This window comes from Dermochelys coriacea, chromosome 6 (assembly GCF_009764565.3).
Source record: "Dermochelys coriacea isolate rDerCor1 chromosome 6, rDerCor1.pri.v4, whole genome shotgun sequence".
NCBI lineage: Eukaryota > Metazoa > Chordata > Testudines > Dermochelyidae > Dermochelys > Dermochelys coriacea.
In genome coordinates this window covers 87,968,566-87,992,242 of record NC_050073.1, presented here as the reverse complement: position 1 = coordinate 87,992,242, position 23,677 = coordinate 87,968,566, and the positions used below count along the sequence as shown (strand labels likewise).

Genomic DNA, 23,677 nt, shown 5'->3' with positions numbered 1-23,677 from the left:
CATTAATTTATATGACAAGCACACAGGAAACCACATAATAAAGAATAAGTGTACAACAGTTATAGTGAAACTGTACTGGCATATGTAGGCCATCTATGTTTGCCACTTGTTGTTTAACTCTCTCATCCCTTGAACTGCACTTAAAGAGAACTGAGCTGCTGGCTGAAAAGGAACTATAATGGCATACATGCTGACAAAACTACTGAAATATCTAGTGAGGAAAGAAGTGGAGATTGGACCATTAGGGCAATTAAATTAGTGAGTTTAAGAATTAACAAAATTTATTACGAAGTGCTACATTGTGCGGAAGGATCTGCTGTGTATTGTCTTTGAGCAATAGTATGTGATCCTATAATTAGATTGTATTGTAAGGAAGTGTGTGTACACAAGGCAGAGTTAAGGTTGTGCATCCTTAACACTGATATTTCTCACTTTTGTGTGCTTAACTATGCAACTTCAATTTTCTTAATTTTGTCTTTTGTATGGAATTGTTTACTTCTAATCTATCCATGAGTAGCAAAACCAAGTTCATTCAAAATAGGTTTTTATGCCTCTAGCATTAGGATCATGGCTATCTGTGTGAATTTCTTCTGTTTTTCCCTTTTCTGTTTCTTAAAATTATATCCAATTGTTGGGATTTACATACTTCTGACTTAAAGCAGGGTTGAACTAAGTCCACAGAAAGTTTCGAGTTCCAACCTTGAAGCAGGACCAGTGGCAAAGAGCATGGGGGGGAAGAATTTTTTTTCTAACCTGAGATAGTCACTGTAACCAATTATCATGACCTAGAATTGGCTTTACTATTATATTTTCATTCATATTTAACCTTTAGTTTGGTCTTTGACTAAACTATAGGGAAAGACTACTATCATTGAGGCATCGTCAGTATTAGAGAATATCCTACAATGAGAACCATTGTAACCTCTTTTGTGATGGCCACCATCTTAGTCAATATCAAAGAATGGACTGGAAACCTCCAGAGCTGAATTCATCAGTCTTTACAGCTTGAGCTAAAGAGCTAGGCTCTGTAGCTGGGGGGCTGTAACGCACTCATCCTCTGTAGATTGGGGAAAACACAGCATATGCTCACCAGTGGGGGGTTCTAGCATGTTTTTGTTGCGCATTCTTCATCTGTATATGAGTGCTACAACTGGCTTAACAGCATTGTTAGCCTTTCTGTGTAGATTCTCACAAACTGTCCCGGGGCTAAATGCTACTTTTGTCCTAAAAGTTTCTGCCTGAATGGCTTAGTCCCTGTGTGGACACAGACTTGCTGAAATGGTTCAATTAGTCTTTCCACTACTGTTCCACAGTTGCACCAAAGGCCCTGTGAAATCTTCCAGAATATACAGCTTTTTGGAAACTCATCCAGGAACCGGGGACATCCATCAATCAGGCATTGCAACTGAAAAGATTTAGGATAGCACTAGTGGGAGCACTGGGCAAAAGTTTAAACCAGTTCCACAAGTCCCTGTGTGGATGAATTGAATCATCTGTGCTTATACTAGTTCAGAGTAGCAGACGTATTAGTCTGTATTCGCAAAAAGAAAAGGAGTACTTGTGGCACCTTAGAGACTAACAAATTTATTTGAGCATAAGCTTTCGTGAGCTATAGCTCACTTCGCAAAAAGAAATACAGACTAACACGGCTGCTACTCTGAAACCTGTCATTATGCAAGGCACTGAATTTAGCCGTATGGAGTGGAAATCTATCAACTTCATGAAAAAACTCGTAAAGGAATGCATCCGATGAAATGAGCTGTAGCTCACGAAAGCTTATGCTCAAATAAATTTGTTGGTCTCTAAGGTGCCACAAGTACTCCTTTTCTTTACACTAGTTCAGTACAGCTGATCCAGGTAGAAACAGTTGAGTTCTGTAACATAGCCAGGACAAGAGATGAAAAGTTCTTTCCCTTTCCCTGTCTGAGGGAGGGAAGGTTTGTAGCCTTGACCACACTGGACTCTTCTTCCCCACTGTCACAACCACCGGTGGGAGCACTTGTATAGACTGGGCACTGGTGTTTTAGCCAGGGTCTTATCTAGTCCTATTGTGAGCAGAGTTAGACAGGGTGGTTAAAAATGCCACCAGCTGGTGTACTCTACTACTAGCTCTATAACAACTCCTTCGCTGGTGTTAGCAATAATTGGCAACCCTAAATAGTTCAGTACAGACTCAGCGACGTGCTTGAACCCTGGTCTCCTTCATGGTAGAACAGTGAAGAGCATTACAGCTGGAAACATTTCCTCATACTGCCTTACTATCCCTGAGCGGTCTCTTTCGAATGTTTCTTTGTTAGATATCCATTTGTACATAAATGCCGTTTTGAGGCTGGGCAAAAAGTGCAAAATTTGTAATCTCATTTTAACGACTAATGGCACATGCTAAATATCACCATTACTTAACAAGATGCTTTTCAAAATGTAATTTCCAAGCTTTATATTTATGTATTTGCAGCTTTGCTTTTGCATGATGGGCTTGTGTAAGAATTTAGTAAAATGCTGGATTTTGGCAGCTAAAAATCTTTCAGCCACTCAGACAGTTAAATAAAAAGAAAAGGAGTACTTGTGGCACCTTAGAGACTAACAACTTTATTTGAGCATAAGCTTTCGTGAGCTACAGCTCACTTCATCCGATGTAGCTCACGAAAGCTTATGCTCAAATAAATTTGTTAGTCTCTAAGGTGCCACAAGTACTCCTTTTTCTTTTTGCGAATACAGACTAACATGGCTGCTACTCTGAAACCAGACAGTTAAATGTCATTGATCTATAGGTTACTCCTACTTTAGTTTAGTTTTTTGTGGTTTAATTATCATGGCACCCATTATCCATTGTGGCCACTGAGCCGATCAGAAGTTCTTTTTGAAACCCGTATTTTCAAGGGATTTATTACATGAATTTGGCTGTAAAAGCTCTCTTCATTCTTCAGCTTGGAAACCATGGGCTCAGCCTAGAGCAGTTTTTTGAATATTGATTTTGTTAAATTCTAGTAGCTTTTAAAAACTATTTGCAGTATATAGGCATTGCAACTGAAAAGGGCTTAGGAGGGTTCAGAGTTACTCTGCATTGCCGGTGAGCCAGGTCCCCCTCTCCTGAATTAAATCATTGCTTACACTTCTTCCAAATGGCCTACAAACACCCACTCTCTTCAATCAGTTGCTCTCTCAACCCACTTTGTGTATGTGTGTAAGGAGCACATTCTTCTTGGTTTCCCAGTGCCCTGTCATTTCCTGTGTGTCTTCTGGACTATGACCTCTGACGCAGGGACTGTCCACGTGTATCTTGTACACTGCAAAGAGAATAAATTAACATAGGGCTAGGCTTTGCAACCAAACCAGCGGTTCAAAAATGGTTAATTCCTCTTGTGGTTGAACAGGTCCTAGCATGGTGTGGCCTAGGTTATGGCAGAGTGTGGGCAGAGTCAAACCATCATAACCAGGTTTAAAAACAAGTGGAGACCAGGGCTAAAGAATGGTTATAACAGTTTGATTCAGTCAATACAAGCCAGCCAAGTTTAGAAGCCAGTTTAGCCGCAAATCAAACATTGATTTGCACAGTGTTCTTGCTGAAGAAATGGAGTTGGGTGCAGGTGAGAAGAGTGCCTAGTCCTCACCACCTTTACTGTCCCAGTTCCTACTGCTGTCCTTCTGCCCTGGATATTCCTCTCCTGCTGATGTTGGCTGGCGGCTTTAGTCCTGCTGCTGACTCCGGTTCCTGAGCATGGTTCCGGTTTCTGCTTCTTATGTAGCATTGGCCCCGAGTGGAAGTAGCTGTGCTGGTTTCTTCTCCTGAAGGCCTGTAGAAGTAGCTAGAAACAAGGAGGAGGAAGCAGCACCTTATGCCCTTGCCAGGTCTCCACAGATCACCAACAAATTTTCCGCAGGCCTCAGACGGCTACTATGAAAAATCACAAGTGTTCAGATAACTTTCCAGGTCTGTTCTAATCAGACAGCTCGGGAAGCTGTTAATTCCAGCTAGTTGCTTCCTTATCCTGACTAATTTGCTTAAGCAGTAGATTTTTTGGATGAGGCAGTTAAATAGCTGGAAGCATCAAAAGAACTTGGCGTTGAACATTAAGGAGCAGTTTTAACTCTAATTAATTACTTTTTTAGCAAAAAGAAAAGGAGTACTTGTGGCACCTTAGAGACTAACAAATTTATTAGAGCATAAGCTTTCGTGAGCTACAGCTCACTTCATCGCTCACGAAAGCTTATGCTCTAATAAATTTGTTAGTCTCTAAGGTGCCACAAGTACTCCTTTTCTTTTTGCGAATACAGACTAACACGGCTGCTACTCTGAAACCTGTTACTTTTTTAGGTTTCCTTTGTTTTGACAGAACCTCTTGGAGCATGTGTGCGCACATGGGAATTGATTCTTCCTGATCGGAGATCTTGGAATGCAGCATTTAATCTGTGTGTTTATAAATACACACACCTATCTATTCATAGCATCCCAGATTATATTATAGCCTGTTATAAATGCAGTTCTCCAGATCCAGAATGGAAATCTGCAGACAGCTTCTAAAATTGAGGATGTAAAATGTTCACTTTTAAATATTAAGACCTATTTAAGTATGCATACAGATTTGGTGCTTAATGAGTCTCCTTGTCCTCGGTGTGTAGAATCCATAAGTAATAAAGACTAACACTGTATGTTGGTTTCAGACCTTCAGAATGCCCGGACCTTTTAATTCTTTTACAATATACCTAGTCTCAGTTGGAATGGCTTGAAACTTTTCTTTTAAAATGAACCCAAACCTTTTTTGTGAGATGATATAAATCACTTAAACTGGTTGAAGTTTGAAAAACTCAAAACAGATTTCTCTAAGAAATGACCTTGCTGCTGTGCATTACCACATAAACATGTGCATTCCTTTAGCAGCAGCATCCATGTGGACCACTCTTGAATTTCTTCCATTTTGCCCACTGTCTTGAGTCTCGCTATGGAGGTGGCAAATGTACGTACCATCTAAAATTACCTTTAAGTATGTGTCGGTATGGATCCCCATCCTCATGCACCTCGTGTGCTTAGAGACCAGATTTTTTTTGACTAGCAGTGACTGTTGGGGCTGTGGATGTGTCCTGTGCCACTTTGTGCTCCTGTATGAGTGCAAGGGCACCTACACTAGGATCCTCATTGGCTACAACATCTCTAAGAAGTAAGTAACCACTCTCTCTTTCCAACTTGTGTAACTGGCTCTAAAGACTCAATCCCAAAAAACATGGGATGCTAAATACTTTGGAATCTGACTTCTTGAATCAAGGGAGAAATCTTTTGTATAGCTGTGTGGCATTGAAAAGGTGGTTCCTTATGTTAGCAAACATGCTGCTGAGATAATGCTGATCATTCTTTCCATGTTGGGTCTTTGTAGAGGTTGTAAGTTTCTGGTTGCAGTTTCCCCTAAATCTCCACAATGTTCACTAATTTAAAATCCTCAATCACACCTCTTTCTCTGGTCTATCTGCCCATGTTCTTAAGAGTCCTTTTTACATGGATATAACAATCTTCTTCCCACTCCTTATGACTTAACATTTATCTAGAAATAGATATTCTAAACGGGGGAAATACTATAGAACAATACTTAGCACTCACTTACCAATATTTTCAAAGTGACATTTTGCTGTTCAGTGTTCCAGACCTTTCTTTGTTTAACAATTTTATATTTGTATTAAAATTTCTTCTATTGCTTTGAATAGAAGTGAATCCCGAGAGTTCAATTTCAGAGCATTAAGATGCTTCCACTAAGTGGAGCCTCAATTATCAGGTTTTTTTTTTTTTTTTTTTTTTTTTTTTGAAGCTGCCCTTGAATAAAAGCTATCTTGTCTAATTTTTAGTGTCCATAGCTTTTATTTGCAGTCAGATATCCTTATCATACTCAGACTTGCTGCGTCTTAGCCAGCCTAAAACTGCCTTGAATAACTGCAGAGTAGAAGTTATGGCAGGCTCCCATTCTGTGGGGGAGAGGCATGGAAGAGAGAATTTGCTATATCCTATATGAAGAAACTTTACATTGGCACTGAAAACTGGCCTGTCACCCTTCTATCTAATTAAAAGGTAAAGGAATTGGCTAGTGAGATTTTTTTTTGGAAAGATGAAGTAGTTAAGTGCTATAAACTAGCAGAGCTTGTCCATAAAGTGACTAATTATTCTATTAACATTGCAGACAGTTTTGTAAGAAACCTTCAGGAGATCATCAAATCTCTAAAAGTTCAGTGGAGATTTTTTTACTGTTAGCAGAGGAATACTGGGGTCCCTTTTTAGGTCTTAAGGTGTTTGTTTCCAGAGCAAAGTGCACACTTTATCTCTTACAGGCACACCCAACCAAAAAGGCACCATGTTAGAAATATTAAACAGAATGGTGGTTTAAACCTTTGCAAAAAAAGAAAAAGAAATACAGTATTTTATGTGGAAACGCTTAAATGCTTGGCTATATTACAGCATCAATCAGACGTGGAGAAAAAGTTTGTGGAGAATGATTTATACAACCAAGATTTCATTGCCAGTTTAGTTTCTGAAATAGAAAGAGAACACTTCTAAATGTCCAAAGATAGACTTTTGAAGTAACTAGAAAATCAAGTACAGATCACACACTATTTTTTCCTATTTTATGCATAATGGCAGCATTGTGGAGATTGAAGTCAGACAACGGAACCACGCTGACCCAAACTAACAGAAAAGCAGTGTTTTATCTCCACCTCTGGAAAAGATAGCATGAAATGTTGTGGTCTGTAAAGAGTCCTCCAAACTCTTTTGGTGACATTAGGATCTCTCAGATCACCTTGGGCTTAGTAGAAAGGAGAGAGACCTAGACAGCCATGCTTTCCAAATTACTTTGCACCAATATCTTTAACTGTAAAATCTGCACCTCATGTGCTTTCAGCAGTCTTATGTGGGACCAGAATGCTCAGCCAGGAATCCTCTTTAGACTAGGACTTCTGCAACAGAGAATTACCTGGCAGTCTGACATAAATTAAACCAAAAAAGACTCACTTGCCAGAATGAGTGTTCTCGCAGGTTATACTATTATAACTACATTGGCTTAAATTAACATTGCAGGTTATACAGAAGCAGCTTCCCCATGTAGACAAAGCCTTAGGCCATGTCTACATTAGGGTTGCTCTGCTGGTATAGCTATACGGGTATATTATACTGGCAAAGTGATCTGGCAAAACTGCACATAAGCCAACATAGCTTATTCCAGCCCCTCCACCGCCAAGCAGAATAAACTATATTGGCAAAAGGGTAGCTTTACGCTAGCAGATTTTGCTGACACAGCTACATTGGTCAGGAATTGCACCCAGAAGTGACATCGCTGTGCTGGCAGAAGTCTGTAGTGTAGATCTGGCCTTAGAAACTAAGTATGGAATAGGAATTACCCTTTAGATTGAAAGAGAACGGAGTGAATTGAAGAGAATTCCCGGGATGCTCAGATCTCAGAGTGAGGTACATTATCAATGTACCATTAAATTAAATCTTTCCTCTGATCTCCCCAACTTTCTCTACAGAGTTATAGGAAAAAATGGTCTTTAATCTGCTGCAGTAGATTTTTCTAGCCAAAACGGCTTCTTACCAACAGGCACCAACTTTTTTAGATGAGTCCTATCGAGACAGCTGTTTCTTTTATGAGATGGACTAGTGTGCTGCTTCGCAACTTCTCAAAGATTTCAGTTAAAAATCTCTGCTAATAAATGTTAAAACTACGATGTCACTCTCAAAACTTAATGGCAGGGTTGTTACGCCCTTACTTCCAGCTATGAAGTTATGGTGGGCAGTAGCTATTCTTAGAGGGACACAGTTAAGTATTTTTAGGTATCAAATATAGATCATGTGAATGGAATGATTTTGCCTATTATGAATAGCAGTCGCCATGTCTATGAATTTTCACTAGGTTTTAAACTGTTTAAAAATTCCCCGGCAGTGTTAAAGACCAAAACAAATAAAAAAGAGAAGAATGTTAAACTAGCACTTGGGAATGAGCATGAAACTCACCAGTCTAGCTTCATTGTTCATACAGAAGTGCAAAACACAAATGGCGTACGTTATGATGACTCAACTTTTTTATTAAAAAGAACTAAGAATTTCAGGATTAGTAATCCAAGTGGGTGCATTGAGAGGAGAGATGAGGGAAAGGCCCAGGACAGGAGCATTTTAATGGATAATCAAGGTAAGGAGCAACTTCATCATCATTCCTAGCTAAAATAGGAGTTTTGTTTAACAAATACCTCATAGAAAAATGTTTTCCCTTTCACTAATATCTGTTTATTCACATGACCTCTACTGCAACCCCAACACACAGTTCTGTCTGTACTGTGCAAGGGATTTTAATAAAGATAAATGTTGCTTTGAAATCTCTTGAAGAATTAACCAAAAATGTAAAGGATCTTAGGGGTATTTGTGTTGCATAGAAAGTCTTTCGTTTAGATCCAGGCAGAAATGGTCACTAGTGTAGCATGAAAATAAAACTCTGTCTGTGTTCCTTTGCCCAGCTAGAGTTGGTTTACCACCCTCCCCAAGTGCAGCATTTGTCAATGATCTGTTTGTATACAACACAACATGCCTCTGATTCCTCCAGAAGACTGGATGATGAAGTGTCACATTGTTTAGAAGGGCAGAATTTGTGATTATTCCCTAGTAACAGCCCTAAAAGTGCAGGAGGCAAAACCAAATATGTCTGCATTGAACTAAAGGTCGTGTGTTTGATAACACCCCTCAGAGCTAGTTCATCAGCGATTATAGCAGCTGGTTGGGACATTCAAAATGAGACCCTTTGTAGCAGAGAGAGCCTTCTGCAGTAAAATCTGGTTCTTTGGATTTATAAGGACGACTTTTTATAATAGAATGGGAAGAAGTAAAACTCAGACTCCTGACTTCATTGAAAAGTGTCTGCTTTTTCCCTTGTCAGTTGCAAAAGAATCTGGAGTGCTGTCTGTTGCTAGTCTTACAATCAACATCCTGCTCTAACGATATGCCCATCTTGGACTGGAAGGATTTACTTAAAAAACATTTTGTGGCAAATAGAGGAGGTGGTTGTCTTAGGCCTTGTCTACACTATACAGTTTTGTCAACAAAACTGGAGGTGTACACTCTACAATGCTCCTCCTGCCAATGTAACTCCTCTGCTGTGATGACATAAAACCACCTCTGCAAGAGGCAGAGGGCTTATGTCGGTGTAGTTAGGGCAACACAGTGTGTGTAGACACTGTGTTCCTTACATGGGCTATTGGCTGTCATTCTTCTCAATTTCACAGCTCCAGTGGAGCTGTGAAATTGATAAGAAAGCCAGCTCATGGACTGCTGCCCAGTCTCTGCTTCCAAGCCTAGGCTACCACCTAGGCTCCCAGTTTGGGCTGCTGCTCATGCTCCCCGGTGGGAGCCCTGCTACCCTCAGGAGTCCTTGCTTCCCACCTGGAGCATGGCAGCCACCTGGACTTCAGAGGTGAGAAACCCCAGAAGGCTGCTCCCAGCTGGGAGTGTGGAAGCAAGAAGCTGGGGGTGGGGGTAGCTGAGCTCCCAGTGGGAAGCTGCGTGGAGCTGAGAGCCCTGGCGCTCAGTCCCCCACACTGCCCCTCTTCAGTGGGTGGAAGTGCTCCTCATGAGGACGCGCACACTGACAGAAGGAGGGTAGTGGGGACATCTGCCACTACAGTAATGAATGCGGTGGCTGTAAGTCGACCTAACATAGGTCATCTTATCTTTGTAGTGTAGCCAGAGCCTTAGGCTCCTGGCAATGCTACACACAAAGTTTGGACTATTAGTTTAAGCAAGAGCTTTAGTGTTTTGAAGCACAGTGACAGCTAAATAGATGGAAGCTCTTTTGTATACCTTTTTCATTGATCAACCCCATCATTCACCCATCATGATCACGGTGGAATCTTAGACTCGCCGCCTGTTTAGTGCTGCCCATCTCTGTGCATCCTTTTTGTCCTTAACTTTAGGCATGAGAGCTTCTGAGGGGTAGATGATACTTGAAAGTTATTCTGTGACATATCCTTATTTCTCAGCCCAGGAGAAACTGACAACCAAATAATGCTGACTTACCGTGTGCCAGCAGTGCTAGAGATGTATCATTTCTCATGCTGCTTCAGACGGTGTATTCAAGATACGAAATGGATTCTCGCGGGAAGGCTTTGAGGTGCTCAGGATTTCAGAGGAGTGTTGAGCTCACTGTTTCAAGGTTGCTGCTTCCTGTTTGTTTACATGATCCTTCTTATCCAGCCATCATCTGTGTCTTTATTGCCATATTTGGGGTCGGGAAGGAATTTTCCTCCAGGGCAGATTGGAGAGGCCCTGGAGGTTTTTCGCCTTCCTCTGTAGCATGGGGCATGGTTGACTTGAGGGAGGCTTCTCTGCTCCTTGAAGTCTTTGAACCATGATTTAAGGACTTCAATAGCTCAGACATGGGTGAGGTTTTTCATAGGAGTGGGTGGGTGAGATTCTGTGGCCTGCACTGTGCAGGAGGTCAGACTAGATGATCAGAATGGTCCCTTCTGACCTTAGTATCTATGAATCTATATGTCTAAAAAATATCAGAGTAAAAAGTCCATTCTTCCCCCTTCCCCCATACAAGTCTTTTGAGGCTTAAATAGAAGTTTGTAAAATTAGCATTAAAAGTGAAATATAAGCACCAATTACTGGAAGAGGTGCATTGGAACAAAAAATGTCTTACCCTCATCCCTACCATCATTTCATCTATGGCACCTTGTAGCACTCTAGTACAAGTGCAAAACTGTGCAGGCCTAAAGCAAGATCAGGTCCGGTGCACAATGTATAGAGTTAGGTTGTTCACCACAGTACTTATAAATGTCAGAACACTTATCTGGTATTCCCAGGCCTGAAATGTTTCTGTAGGGTGGATAGAAGCCACCTTATACTGACAGTTCCATAAAGAATGGATTTGAGAGAGGCTCTTAACTGCTCAGCCACTGAAGCTGCTGTTATCATGGTGGTAGCCTGGGGTAGGAGAGCTGCTATTTCATGCTTGAGTACCACTTCTACACTAAAGGTATCATGTGGCATCTGTCAACCAGAGTGATGGTGATTTAAAGTGATGTACCTTGTCATCCAGGGCTCATGAAAGGTTGTTACAATCAAGGACATGGGTGTTTTCCCCTCTAACTGCTATCTAGACACACTTAGCACATCTTAGCTCTCCAAATACGCATTTATTTTCATTCTCTTACAGCCTTGTTCTTGTTATCTCTGCCAGATCTACAAAACCAATACCACCCCAGCCCTGTAAGAGTTGAAGGTTGGATATAAAGAGAACATGCCCTTTAAATGGCATGTGACCTTTACTTATATGATACCTTGGCAGCCTAGCCCTTTGAAGATAGATGTGAACTTTACACTACATTATAATATTCAGATTGTTAGTATCAAGGGGTAGTGTCACTGAATTGTGAAGGAATTTTTTTGTGAGTGAAATGGGTTGTAAAAGGTAACAGAGGCAAAAGAGGAGTTAGTTTAGGACACCAAAGAGACAAGCTGGTTGTGACTTGAATCCCAAAGTAGATCTGTCAGTAGCTAATTTAATCCAATTACCATCCCCATGTAGTTTCATATCAGATGCCCTGATAAGGGGCTCCTAGTTTTCTTTTCTAGTCCTTTAAAGAATTCAGTTACATTGCCCCCTGAAAGTCACTGCATTCCAGTTCACCAGATTAAAGGATATTAATGTAACTGTTTCACAACTCCTCTGTGTGTGCAGACAATTGGCAGGGCAGTCAGTGTCTCAGCAGCTCTGATTTGAGCTGTCTGAAAAATGAAGTTAACTTTCGCCAAGAATTACAGCTGCTGGAAAGTTGCTGCTATCCCAGCATCTTCCTAGACCTGTAGTTGAGCAGATACGGACAGAAGTTTGAGCTCCACAACTTATGGTCAGACGAGAGAGGCATGTCTGACTGTTATGTACATAACAGAATAACGCTGGATATGTCTACACTGCAGCAGAAACCCAGGGGGAGTAGACTTTGAGTTAGCAGTCCCTGTGTTTGTTAATCTAGGGCTTGAGCATCTACACTCCTTTGTAACGTCAGATTAGGAATTGTTGAACCCTAGGTCCCAACCTGCAGATCTAGCATCTACACTACATTATGTTGGCCCTAGTCCCAACACCCCTATCTCAGATTCCCTAGCACCCACCCAAAACGTGGCCTCTAGCCTTGTGTTCAGGTGCAATGTGGGAAAACTTGAGTCTCCAGAGGACAAAGAAAGTCGACTCATGGGATTGTAGGATATTTTTGGTAGACTGAGAGCATGAGTCCAGGCTGTCTCTACTCTGCAAAGTAATAGTACTTGAATCTTGGGGCCCGGCTTGACTTAGGCTCAGACCCCCCACACACACACTTGTGGGATCCTGGGACCCTGGATCTGAGCCCTGGCTTAGCACGATTTGTGTGTAGACAGAAGCGCAGTTAGGCTTGAGCCTGAATTTGAATCCTGAGCTTACATTGCAGTGTAGACATAGGATCTAGGGCCCTGCATGTACAGTTGTTTATGCTGGTTTGGTTTCACTGAAGTTAGCAGCACTGGGAGCACTAGTGTCAAGAAATGTGCTGACTGCTGCCAGTCATCAGCACTATGTTAATTTACACCTGCTCAGAGCATGGTTAAAGGACTCCATGCTTAAAATGGTGGTAGCAGCTGGCAGCCCAACCACTAGTGCTCCCAATGTTGCTAATGCCAGCGTAGTTAAACCAGCATTTACTGTTGACAAAGCCAGAGTTGGGTGTTTTTTCTCTTAACCTTGTACATAGTACTCCAGTAGTGCACCTCCATTGCCCTTGAAAGCAATGCGGTATTTTAAGATAGAGCCAGGATACCAAATATCTTATGCTGGGGGAGGTAGAAACTACATGGAACTTTGGATGTAAAAGGACTGGGGGAACAGAAGCTCCAGGGTTTTAATCCTTGTTTGGCTGACTAATCTTGGATTAGACATTTAACCTCACTGTTCCTCCATTTTCTTCATCTATAATGGGTGGCCAACCTGAGCCTGAGAAGGTACCAGAATTTACCAATGTACATTGCCAAAGAGCCACAGTAATGAGTCAGCAGCCCCCCATCAGCTCCCCCTCTCCCGCTTCCAGCGTCTCCTGACCATCGGCAGCCCTGCCAATCAGCACCTCCCCGCACCTCCCAATTAGCTGTTTTGTGGTGTGCAGGAGGCTGGGGGAAGGGGAGGGAGAGCCAGGGCATGGCAGGCTCAGGGAAGGGCCTGTGGAGTGGGGGCAGGGCCTGTGGCAGAGCCAGGGGTTGAGCAGTGAGCACCCCCGGCACATTGGAAAGTAGGCACCTGTTGCTCCAGCCCCAGAGTTGGTACCTATACAAGGAGCCACATATTAACTTCTGAAGAGTCGCATATGGCTCCGGAGCCACAGGTTGGCCACCCCTAATCTATAAAATGGCAAAGAATTGCTCCACAGCAGTGGTGGGAAGAGACTACTGGGTATCAATAAAATGTTTTGAAGCTTGAAAGCACAGTATAAGCATTAACTTTTAGCATCATGAGATCCTTGAAAGAGTCCAGAGAAGAAAATAGCAAAGCAGCTATGGACTATAAATTAGGACTGAGATTTCAGGTTAAGCGTTAGCCCATGAGGCCTCCAATGATTAGAGAGGTGATGAGGGCATAAGTTATCTTGCTTCTTATTCATAGTAGTGAAAGTGGATATTTGTTTGAGGGTTTTTTTAGTATACATACTACAAATTTTGCCAAAAGGTGTGTGGCTGTGCAATATTATATAGGGACAGGTACCACTGCAGCTTTCTCTGAGAAGGTCGCAGCATAGCCTTCCTGTTCACCATAATTTCCTCTTTCAAACTGTCCCTGGAGAACCCTAACTTTTATTGCATACAGTGGTATTAGAAATATATGGATTAGCTCTCGCCCTCTGTCAGGAACACTAATCTTCCACTGTTGTTGTAGATCTGCACGTTCAGACCTTACTGTGGAGTAAGCATTAACTGAAATCAAGTTACTAGTGTTCAGGCTTGAGAAAGCTTAGAGAGATTCTGCATTTAGGGGATTTGATTGGACTTGAGAGCTAATTACATGATAGGCTCCAAGTGTGAAGTTATGTCCCTGTTCTACAGGAGATGAATGGGAAAGGGTGGAGGGAGTTATACACTTACACAGCACAAACTCTGGAGAGTGTGTGTTTTGAAAAGAAATGTTATTGGGGAAGGGAGGTGAAGACGTTGTCCTTAGCTGGTGGTGGTGATTGTAGTTTAAAAACTCTAGCCTTTCATCAAAGGAGGAGTTGGGATGTAAAACACACTGATGTTTCACCCTTTATTTTTATATTTGTTTTTTGATTGTGTGGTTGTGGATGGAGTATTTGGCCTATTTTTGGCTTTGAACTACATATGGTCTTAACCCATGGCACTCCAGATCACATCGAATGAAATTTTTTTCTCTTCCTGGCATGAGATGCTCCCCTTGGATGTCTCCTCTTTCATCTACTACAGAACACTGCTTACTAGAAAAGTAAGCAGTGCCCAGCCAATCAACCCCTCAATGTGGTATATGGTGGATACTACTGCTACACTTGCTGTTTTAGCAGATGAAATGTGCACTCAGTAGAGACAAAGATATGGAATCACTTCTCCAAGAACTCTGAAAGACCGTGATCTATAAGTTGTACAGGGTAGACCATAGTAAATCTTACTATCCCAGTCTTATCACTGCCTTGGTATCTTCTCATGCTAAACAAATTAAAGCATCAACTTGTCCTCCAAAACCATGGCAACCATCTTGTTGGTGAGAGTGAGTGAAACTTTCTGTAGGCAAATTTAACTATATATTATACTCTATAATTGTTAGTACTTTAATTTCAAATAGGCATCCTTACATGTTGCTGTCAAATAGACTGAAGTTTAGTCTAGACTGCCTGTACAGACATATTTTCTGCATGCACTGGCTGTACCTTACGCAGCAAATGCCTCGGCACAGATTTGGTTGTATATATGGTTACTTGTAAGGGAGCAGTTGAAGCCAGATACATATGTGAGTGAGAGTTTGCCTTCGTGTTTCCAAGCTATACCTGGAGACTGTAAGCTCTGGGCTCCAGTGGCTTGGTATGGACGAACTGTCATGTAAGCTTTAAGACACTGTCGTGGCTGGTTGGGGAAAAATTGGACCTACCAAGATATGGTAGAGGGCAGGTACATGCTAGGGTTGCCATTTTTGGTTGGATGTATTCCTGGAGGTTTCATCACATGACGTAATCTTTAATTAAAAATTAATTTTAATTCCTGGAGACTCCAGGGCAATCCTGGAGGCTTGGCAACCTTGGTACCTGAACAAACGTAGCATGTGCCCCTCTGTTGAACCTTTTTGCCCTGTTTTCATGGGCAGGTGGTGTGCTAAAATTTACCAGAATGCTGTTCTGAATACTACTACTAACATAATGATAGGTTTCAGAGTAGCAGCCGTGTTAGTCTGTATTCGCAAAAAGAAAATTGTGGCACCTTAGAGACTAACAAATTTCGTGAGCTACAGCTCACTTCATTGGATGCATTCAGTGGAATTTCCACTGAATGCATCCGATGAAGATGAAGTGATGAGCTGTAGCTCACGAAAGCTTATGCTCAAATAAATTTGTTAGTCTCTAAGGTGTCACAAGTACTCCTTTTCTTTTTACTAATAACATAACTGTTGTAAATAACATTCCCCATAGACTCATTGTTCTTTATTCACCACCACGTGTAGCAGGAAAAATGCATAGGATTGTAAAGTCCATTTATTCATATCTGAATACTGGTGACAGCAGAATTTTCAGAAGCCTTCTCAGTCTATAATTACCTTTGTGCACTCAGTAGCTAACCTCCCAGTGATCTGCTGCACACTATCTATCGCATTGGTTGTCCCCTATAACGATGACCCAGCACCATTCCTTCCATTATAACTTTCTCAAGTTATTCCACCTCTGTGCCTGATGTAACCGGGGTACGTAAGTTTGGGCTTGTTGATTTCTGAGAGCAGGGGTCCACTCCTGTCCAATACTTTTATATTTTTATAAAACACATTCATCTTTTCTATCCAGGAGATACACACGAGTCTTCAAACACCACATCTCAAACGCTTTGGTTTTCTTCTTGTTGGCAGCATTAGTTTCTGAGGATTCACATCCATAAGTTGCTATGGAAAAGAAATTTAAACTTTTCTGCAATCTAACCTTCATACATATTAAGATGCCACAATTTTTCCACAGTTTCATAAGGGAGGCCATGGCTGTGGAAGTCATTCCTAGTGCTCGGATTTCTTTGAAGCAACTTTTTTGGCTGGATGTGTGTGAGCCCAGATAACTAAATTCATCTACCGTCTCTACAGCTTGACTGTGTTAATCGTGATGTCCGCTTGCCTCCTTTTATTGATTGTGTCAACGAATGTGCATTTCATATTCCCTACATTCAGGAATAGTTCATATTCCTCGCTAGCTGTTTTTACAGACCCCCAGCATTTGTTGCATTGCAACAGCCATTGCAGCAAGAGTGTTGTATCAGCATATCTGAGGTTAGTTTTAAGAAGTGTCCACCAATGGAAATCTGAGCTCCTTCCACTTTATCAAAACCTTCCAGGGCTTCTCATAATAAATTCTCTGTACATATTGAAGAGGCTTGGGGACAGAAATACACTCTTGTCTCTCAGCCTGCCCAATGGAAAACCACTTGCTGTTGCTCAGTGTTGTTTGTACCATGGTCTGTTGTTGACCTATGCGACTGGTGATGACTTCAATGAGATGCTTTCAAATCCACCTGTCTGCCAGTAACCTCCAGAGACTGTCAGGTCAGACAGTATCAAATGCTTTGGAGTAGTCAATGAGACATGTTATCAGTGGGTTATTATGCTTCCTTTATTATTGCATCTTTCAATGTTATAACGGATATTTGCTATTTTATTACATAGGCCTTGTCCCTCTTTGAAACCAGCTTGTTGTTGTGTTGGTGGTGGTTCTATCATTCACTTTGTGATCCTGAATTATGTAGAGCAGCATTTCACTCACGTGCGGTATCAAGGAGATGGTACTGAAGGGAATAGAACAGCATGCAGTAACTTCCTTTGGTAAGGGCAGAAAGATTCCTTTCATCCAGTCATCAGGCCATTTTTTAGTCGTCCATACATTAAAGCAAATTTTCCATGAGTTCAATACCATGATCACCAATTAGCTTTCAGCAATTGTGCTGGTACGTTATCTAGCCATGGTGCTTTCCCAGGCTTCATTTCCATAATAGCTGATACCACTGCCTCTCATAGGATTGATGACTCCAGCTCTGTACTCTTTCCTATTGTCCTGTATTGTAAGTGGTTCTGTGGCATACATAATGGCACAATAATCTCTCTACCTGCATTTGATGATATCACTTTCAATAAGAACTCTGCCATCATGATCTTTTATTATACTGTCTTGCAGGAAAATCTTTAGTAAGAAGTCTGACCAGTATACTATTGGTAGGCCCCTACCAAATTCATGGTCATGCAAAAACGCATCACGGACCGTGAAATCTGGTCTTTTGTGTGCTTTTACCCTATACTAAACAGATGTCACGAGGGAGACCAGAATTTCTCAAATTTGGGGTCCTGACCCAAAAGGGAGTTGCAGGGGAGTCGCAAGGTTATTTTAGGGGAGCTGCGGTATTGCCACCGTTACTTCTAGGCTGCTGTCAGAGCTGGAAAGTGGCAGCTGTTGGCCAGGCACCCCACTCTGAAGGCAGCGCCCCACCACCAGCAGTGCAGAAGTAAGGGTAGCAGTACCGCGACCTCCCCCTCCCCCACAACTCCTTTTTGTGTCAGGACCCCATAATTACAACACTGAAATTTCAGATTTAAATAGCTGAAATCATGAAATTTATTATTTTTTAAATCCTATGACCATGATATTGACCAAAATGGACCAAGAATTTGGTGTAGCTCTAACTATTGGGGAGAGGGCAGTTACCCTGATTTTGTGACTTTTTTTGGAAGGGGTCTCTAGGAATATAATTCTAATTTTAAATTGAAACCCTCATTTGGGATTGTTGGTGGAGAACATTTCAGGAACCAGAAAGATATCATAAAGTCACTTAAGACTGCATACTATCAGTATAAAATATGGGGTATTATTTAGACCATGGCATTCTGAAGACAGTGATCCTTTTAAAGGATTTGTGTAGCAGAGAAATTTTAAGTATTTTTTTTTTTTGTGTGGGAGACTTGTGATATGTGGGAAGGGGGGAGGGGTATTGAGCTTTGGAGTAAAAGGTCTGATCATTTCAATGTGTAGGCACACATACGGGTCTGTTTGAGAGACCAGGATATGTGCAGATGGAACTGCAGAGTACAGGAGTTGGAGTAATGTAACAGCATGCTCATAATGTGCAGCAAGAATGGAGAAAAAAATATCTAAAGCGATCTTCAAAAGCCTTGTGTCAGGTTTCAAGAGCGGAACTTGCTCATGTTATGGATACATCTGACAGACGCTTGAAAGTATTTCTCTGTAAGCATGGCTTTGGATTTTCAAATCTCAATCCATCTGCAATCCTGCATTTCAAGTCAGAGGTTGAACTTTCAGTTTGTTCTGCTGTAATGGTGTGTTTAGAAAATAAAACCTTAAACAAGCTAAATCTTGGTTTGCATGTTTACCTTATAGCTGTCTTTTTATCTTGTGCCACTTTGACTTCAGCATATTGGCAAAGGGTAGCAATATTGTCTCAGTTGATCAGTTTCTTTACTGAATTCTCTTTCACAAGTTCACTAACTCTGCTTTGTTATTGTGGATTTGCCAGTGAGCCGTGGTCTACTGGCATGAATCTTTTATAGGAGCATGTGATTACCCATGTTCCAGACAATCTCAGTACAAACCTAATTATTATGGAAGAATTAAGGAATCATTTAAACTCTTGCAGCTCATGAAAGGGTCATCTGTTGTTGTCCATTCTGCAGCAGTGTGGCTAGAAAATAAAGAGTAATCTTGGCCGTGTTAAAGGGAACTCTGAGGAAGGAGATACTGCAAACAATTGCTGGTTGCAGTTCAAATTATAAATAACTTTGCAGTTTAGTTAATACTTTTATATACAAAGCTGGTCCAAATATGTTCATAATAGAGATGGCACAAGACTAACTACAGTTATGTGGTACATGTGATCTATGGTGGTCATTTTGCTCATGGTTTTTTCCTTCATTTTTTTTCCAGGCAAGGAATGTGTGCAGCAGTTGGCAGAGAACACCAGATATTTCAGGAGGCGGCTGAAGGAGTTGGGCTTTATTATCTATGGAAACGAAGATTCCCCGGTTGTGCCTTTGATGCTGTACATGCCAGCAAAAATTGGGTAGGTTCAGCGGAGAAAAATCCCCATCCATCCACTTGACTCAGACTTGTTAGGAAGCTGGCTTTTTTTCTGGTCTCTGTGCCTACTGCATGTAGAATACTGCCAGAGACATGTAGAATACCGCCATGTTTTACAAGTGCTCAGGAAGCTCTCTGCGTCTGGGTTTATACTTGGAAAGAAGCATTTGAGAGAATGACTTTTAGAGGTGTTTTTTGGCCTATGAACAAAAGGGAGAGGAGTAAACTCCAAACTGTAGGCGAGAATTGGTTTTGAGTTGCTCTTGGGATTCAGATATGGAACTAAGGGGGACATGCAGCTAAAAGAAGAGGTGAGATCTGGTAGAAATGGAAGCCACTCCTGGGCGTGATGTGATGGCCACAGAACCACATGGGGGAGGTACCAGGTTCTGAAGTGGTTTTGGTCTCAAACGGATAGTCCCTCGATTTACAGCTGTCTAGGTCATACTTTCTTTTTTTGGTGCCTTGTGCTGAGAATGTTTACATTACAGAGGATATGAATAAGAGGCTATCAGAGATGTACACAGAATAACAAATGGTACAGAGAGGGTGAATGAGTAAATAGGAACATCCCCATTCTCCTAATTCAAGAACAAAGGGGAATTCCATGAAATTGAAGGGCAGCAAATTTAAAACCACTTAAAAGGAAGTACATTTTATACAGTGCATAAGTCCATGAAACTCATTGCGAGTTAAGGCCAAGAGCTTAGTACAGTACAAAGAAGGGTTAGATATTTTATATGGATTGTGGAAACTTTCAGTTACATTAATAAACCCTCATGCCTCTGGGGTATAAGGGTATTATTTGACAAGGATTAGGAATGAATTTTCCTTATGGGAAGGTATTCCCTGTCTGTTCATTCTGGAGATTCTTGCACCTTCCTCTGAAGAATCTAGTTCTGGCCACTGTCTGGCATACTGTCAATTGTCCATCTAGTCTGCTATCTAGTCAAGAATGGCAATTGCTAGGTTCTTATGATCACTTTTGAGCAGATGCCACAGTGTACCTTGCATTACATTGGTGAAAACAATCCTTTTTTGAAACTGCAGAGGCTTCTGCTTCGAGGATAGGCAGCAGGGGGGAATTCCTCCCATAGTGAAACTCTGGGGTGTAAGTCCTTGTTTTCCATCAGAAAGATTTTCAAGCTTAGGTTACAAATCCATTTAGAAGCAGCCCACTAAAAGACCAGCTCCTGCCAAATATAATCTTTCAGCTTTGTTAGAACTTAATACAGTGAAACCTTTCTAGGAAGACCACCTCTGGACTGAACAAAAGAAGCCTTTGTGAGCAGGCATTCTACCTCTAAGAGAAGGCAGTGGAAAGTTAGAACTGCAGCCTGTCAGGCACGCTTCGCCAAAGGCCTGTGTGGTTTAGTGTACTGAGACCTTTATGCTGCTGCTCTGTCTCTGCTTCTTCAGTATCACTCTCAACATTCCTCATTGCTTTCTCTTGCAGTGCATTTGGGCGTGAGATGCTGAAGCGAAACATAGGTGTCGTGGTTGTGGGTTTCCCTGCCACCCCTATCATCGAATCCAGAGCCAGATTCTGTGTGTCTGCAGCTCATACCAAAGAGATGCTCGATACTGTAAGTGTCTGATCTTGTCTTCCTCTCATCCATGTCTGTACCTTCTCTAAACAGAGATGGAATTTGGCTGTTGGTTTTGCAAGCTGGTTCTGTGTTCAGCACACAAGCGAAACAAGTATTCATAGCATCACAGAAACTAGAGGTGAAAAAGATTTCCCTCCGGATAATACATGGTTGCCTATGGTACATATTCTAGGGCTTTCCTCAGTAAATTTTTAAATGAGCCAGCTAACACTCTGTCCGTCACTTCCGTTGAGAGAACTCCCCTTCCGCTCTTAAAAGACGGTAATTTGTGTGTTATGGATGTTAAGAACCCAAGGGCAAGTGCTAGTTCCTTCTAGCCTTAGACTTGGAAGTTAGAGCTGGAAAAGCAGAGGAGCTAATCGGGATCCAGGAGCCAGTGCAATGTTGTTGACGTCAGGACATTACATACCACTAGATATTCCTGAAGGAAATTCTGCACCACTGTGCACACACAGAATTCATCTCCCCCAGGAGACTTCTTTGTTTCCCTGCAGAAAAATTATTTTCTGACAGGGAAATGAAACGGAAGCCACAAGAGCAGTCACACACCCTTCCCCAGCAGTGTGGGCACACCATTTCAGGTGTCTGGAGCAGCTGGTGAAGAGGTAAATCACTGCAGGGGGACAGGTCTGGGGACACCCCGGCCTGTGGCTCCTACCCTGCACCAGGCTTAGCTACTAGTCCTAGATGGGATGAGGATGGGGGAGGACAGGACTTGCTCTTCTCCTGCAAGCAGCAGCTGAAGCTGGGTCAGACCCACTCCACAAAAACCTCCCCTGGCTGCAGGAAGCTATTCCTCCCCCCTGTTCCCTGCCCACAACGTTCCTCAACTGTGGGGGAAGGGGTCACTGTATTAGGAGCTGCTACCCCATCCTCCCAACCCCCATGCATCCAGATCCTCCCACCAAGCCCCTTCTGCCCAAACCCGCACCCTGCTGAGCCTCACCCTTGCATCTGGAGCCCCCCTGCACCCAGGAGCCTCCTCCCCCTTGTGGAGCCCCACCTCTGACACCTGGACCCCCCCGCTGACCCCTGCACCATCCCAACGAGCTCCCCACACCTGGACCCCCACCTCACTGAGCTCCAACTAGCTGTACCCAAATCCACACCCCACTAAGCCCCACTTTTCCAGCACCCGGACCCCCCTGCCATGCCTCCAGCACCCGGACCCCCCTGCCATGCCCCATCCTCCACACTGACCCCCCCAACTCCAACCACCTTCACCTTGACCTCCCGCCCCGCAAAGTCCCATTGCCCCTGCACCTGGAACACCCCCCACCCCAAGTGAGGCATCCAGATTTACACAAACACACTCACTCTCTCTCTCTCTCTCTCTCTCTCTCTCTGAGCCACCCGCACCCAGATTGCCCGACACAGAAATCCTTCACACCACATCTGGATCCCTCCACACTTGGAGCTTGCCAGGCAGTACCTGGCACAGAGGGGCAGGGCCTCGGGGTGTTTCTGGGGTAGGCCCAGCCCTTGTGCAGTGTCAGGGTCTGGTGCAGCCTCACTGCTGAGTCTGTTTCCCGGGGGGGCTGCAGGGTGATCTCCCACCTTCATGCCTGTGCTCCACACTGCAATGCTGGAGCCTTCACATTTATTTATTGACCAATAAAATTTGCAGAATTCCCTGAGGAGTAACTGGAGTTGGAACTGTCACCCTTGCTAAAGCCTCAGAGGTGAAGGATTGAACGCTGTCCTCGGATGTCCTCAGAACATGGTCCATCTGCACATTGGCAGGTGATGGAGGACTGCTCCGTTGCACCTCTTCTGGTGACTAAATTCATTTCAACAGATAGTTGTTTACGCTTGTTGTCTTTGAAGGACAGGCATACTGTATGTAACCTGGTCCGAGGCCATGTCAAAGCTCCCCATGTTCTGCAGACTCCTTGCTTCATGGTGTGGTTCCATTAAAGCTTTCTAGGAGCTTCATAAAGTGATAACTCCCAGGTGATGCTTTTCCCTTTGTACTGAACCCAGTACCTCAGCATGGCTCTAGGAGGCACTGTGCTGCTGGAGTTACTCTTTTCCCAGGAAACTCCTCCTAAGCACTATCTCCTATTTTCTTTGGGAGAGAAGGGGAACTGGTGGGGAAGGCACTTGAGATCGCATCTCTATGGCTAGAGACCTGTAGAGTCAGAAAACAGGAGAATATTCAAACACATACGGTTTAGTCAGCTTAGGTTAGGTCACTAGCGTATACCTCGTAACTGTATTGAGTGGAATACAGCCAACTGCGTTGTCTCAGAAGTGTCCAAATATGAGTAGGTAGTAACAGTTCTATATAGTGTGATAGACAGGAGTTGGCATGTGAGCTGACAGTTTCCAATGTGTTGTAAAAAACCAAGAGCCAACCTCCTCACACTACTACCACAGCACCTTTAGGTCAGCAGCTGAGAATTCCACTTGTTTTGGTTTTTGTCTTTGGTAGGAAACCAATAAAACAGAATAGTATAAGTCATGTATGTGTACACACAATACATAAATGCATGTGCAATTTTATAGCAAGCTTAGATGCAGTTATCATCTTTCCTCACCACAGTTACTACTTCAATAAAGGATTTACTGCACTATGCCTTACTGATCAGACTCATCCCCTTACAATTATTTAATCAGCTAGGTAAACAGGATGACATACATACAAGTCACCCAAGTGACCACAGACTCTTAGGCCTTGTCTACACTATAGGGGAAATTCGATCTAAGCAATGCAATTTGAGTTAAGCGTAACGCAAATTGAC

The 23,677-nt window shown here is 42.6% G+C and overlaps 1 protein-coding gene across 1 annotated transcript in view; it reads left to right on the top strand.

Moving 5' to 3' along the window:
- Positions 1-23,677, top strand: part of SPTLC2 (serine palmitoyltransferase long chain base subunit 2) — a 127,167-nt gene that overhangs the window by 97,410 nt on the left and 6,080 nt on the right. Inside the window, exons 10-11 of the mRNA XM_038406514.2 lie at positions 19,171-19,306; positions 20,780-20,909. Of these exons, the coding sequence (XP_038262442.2) occupies positions 19,171-19,306; positions 20,780-20,909 (266 nt within the window). The remainder of the gene's footprint in view (positions 1-19,170; positions 19,307-20,779; positions 20,910-23,677) is intronic.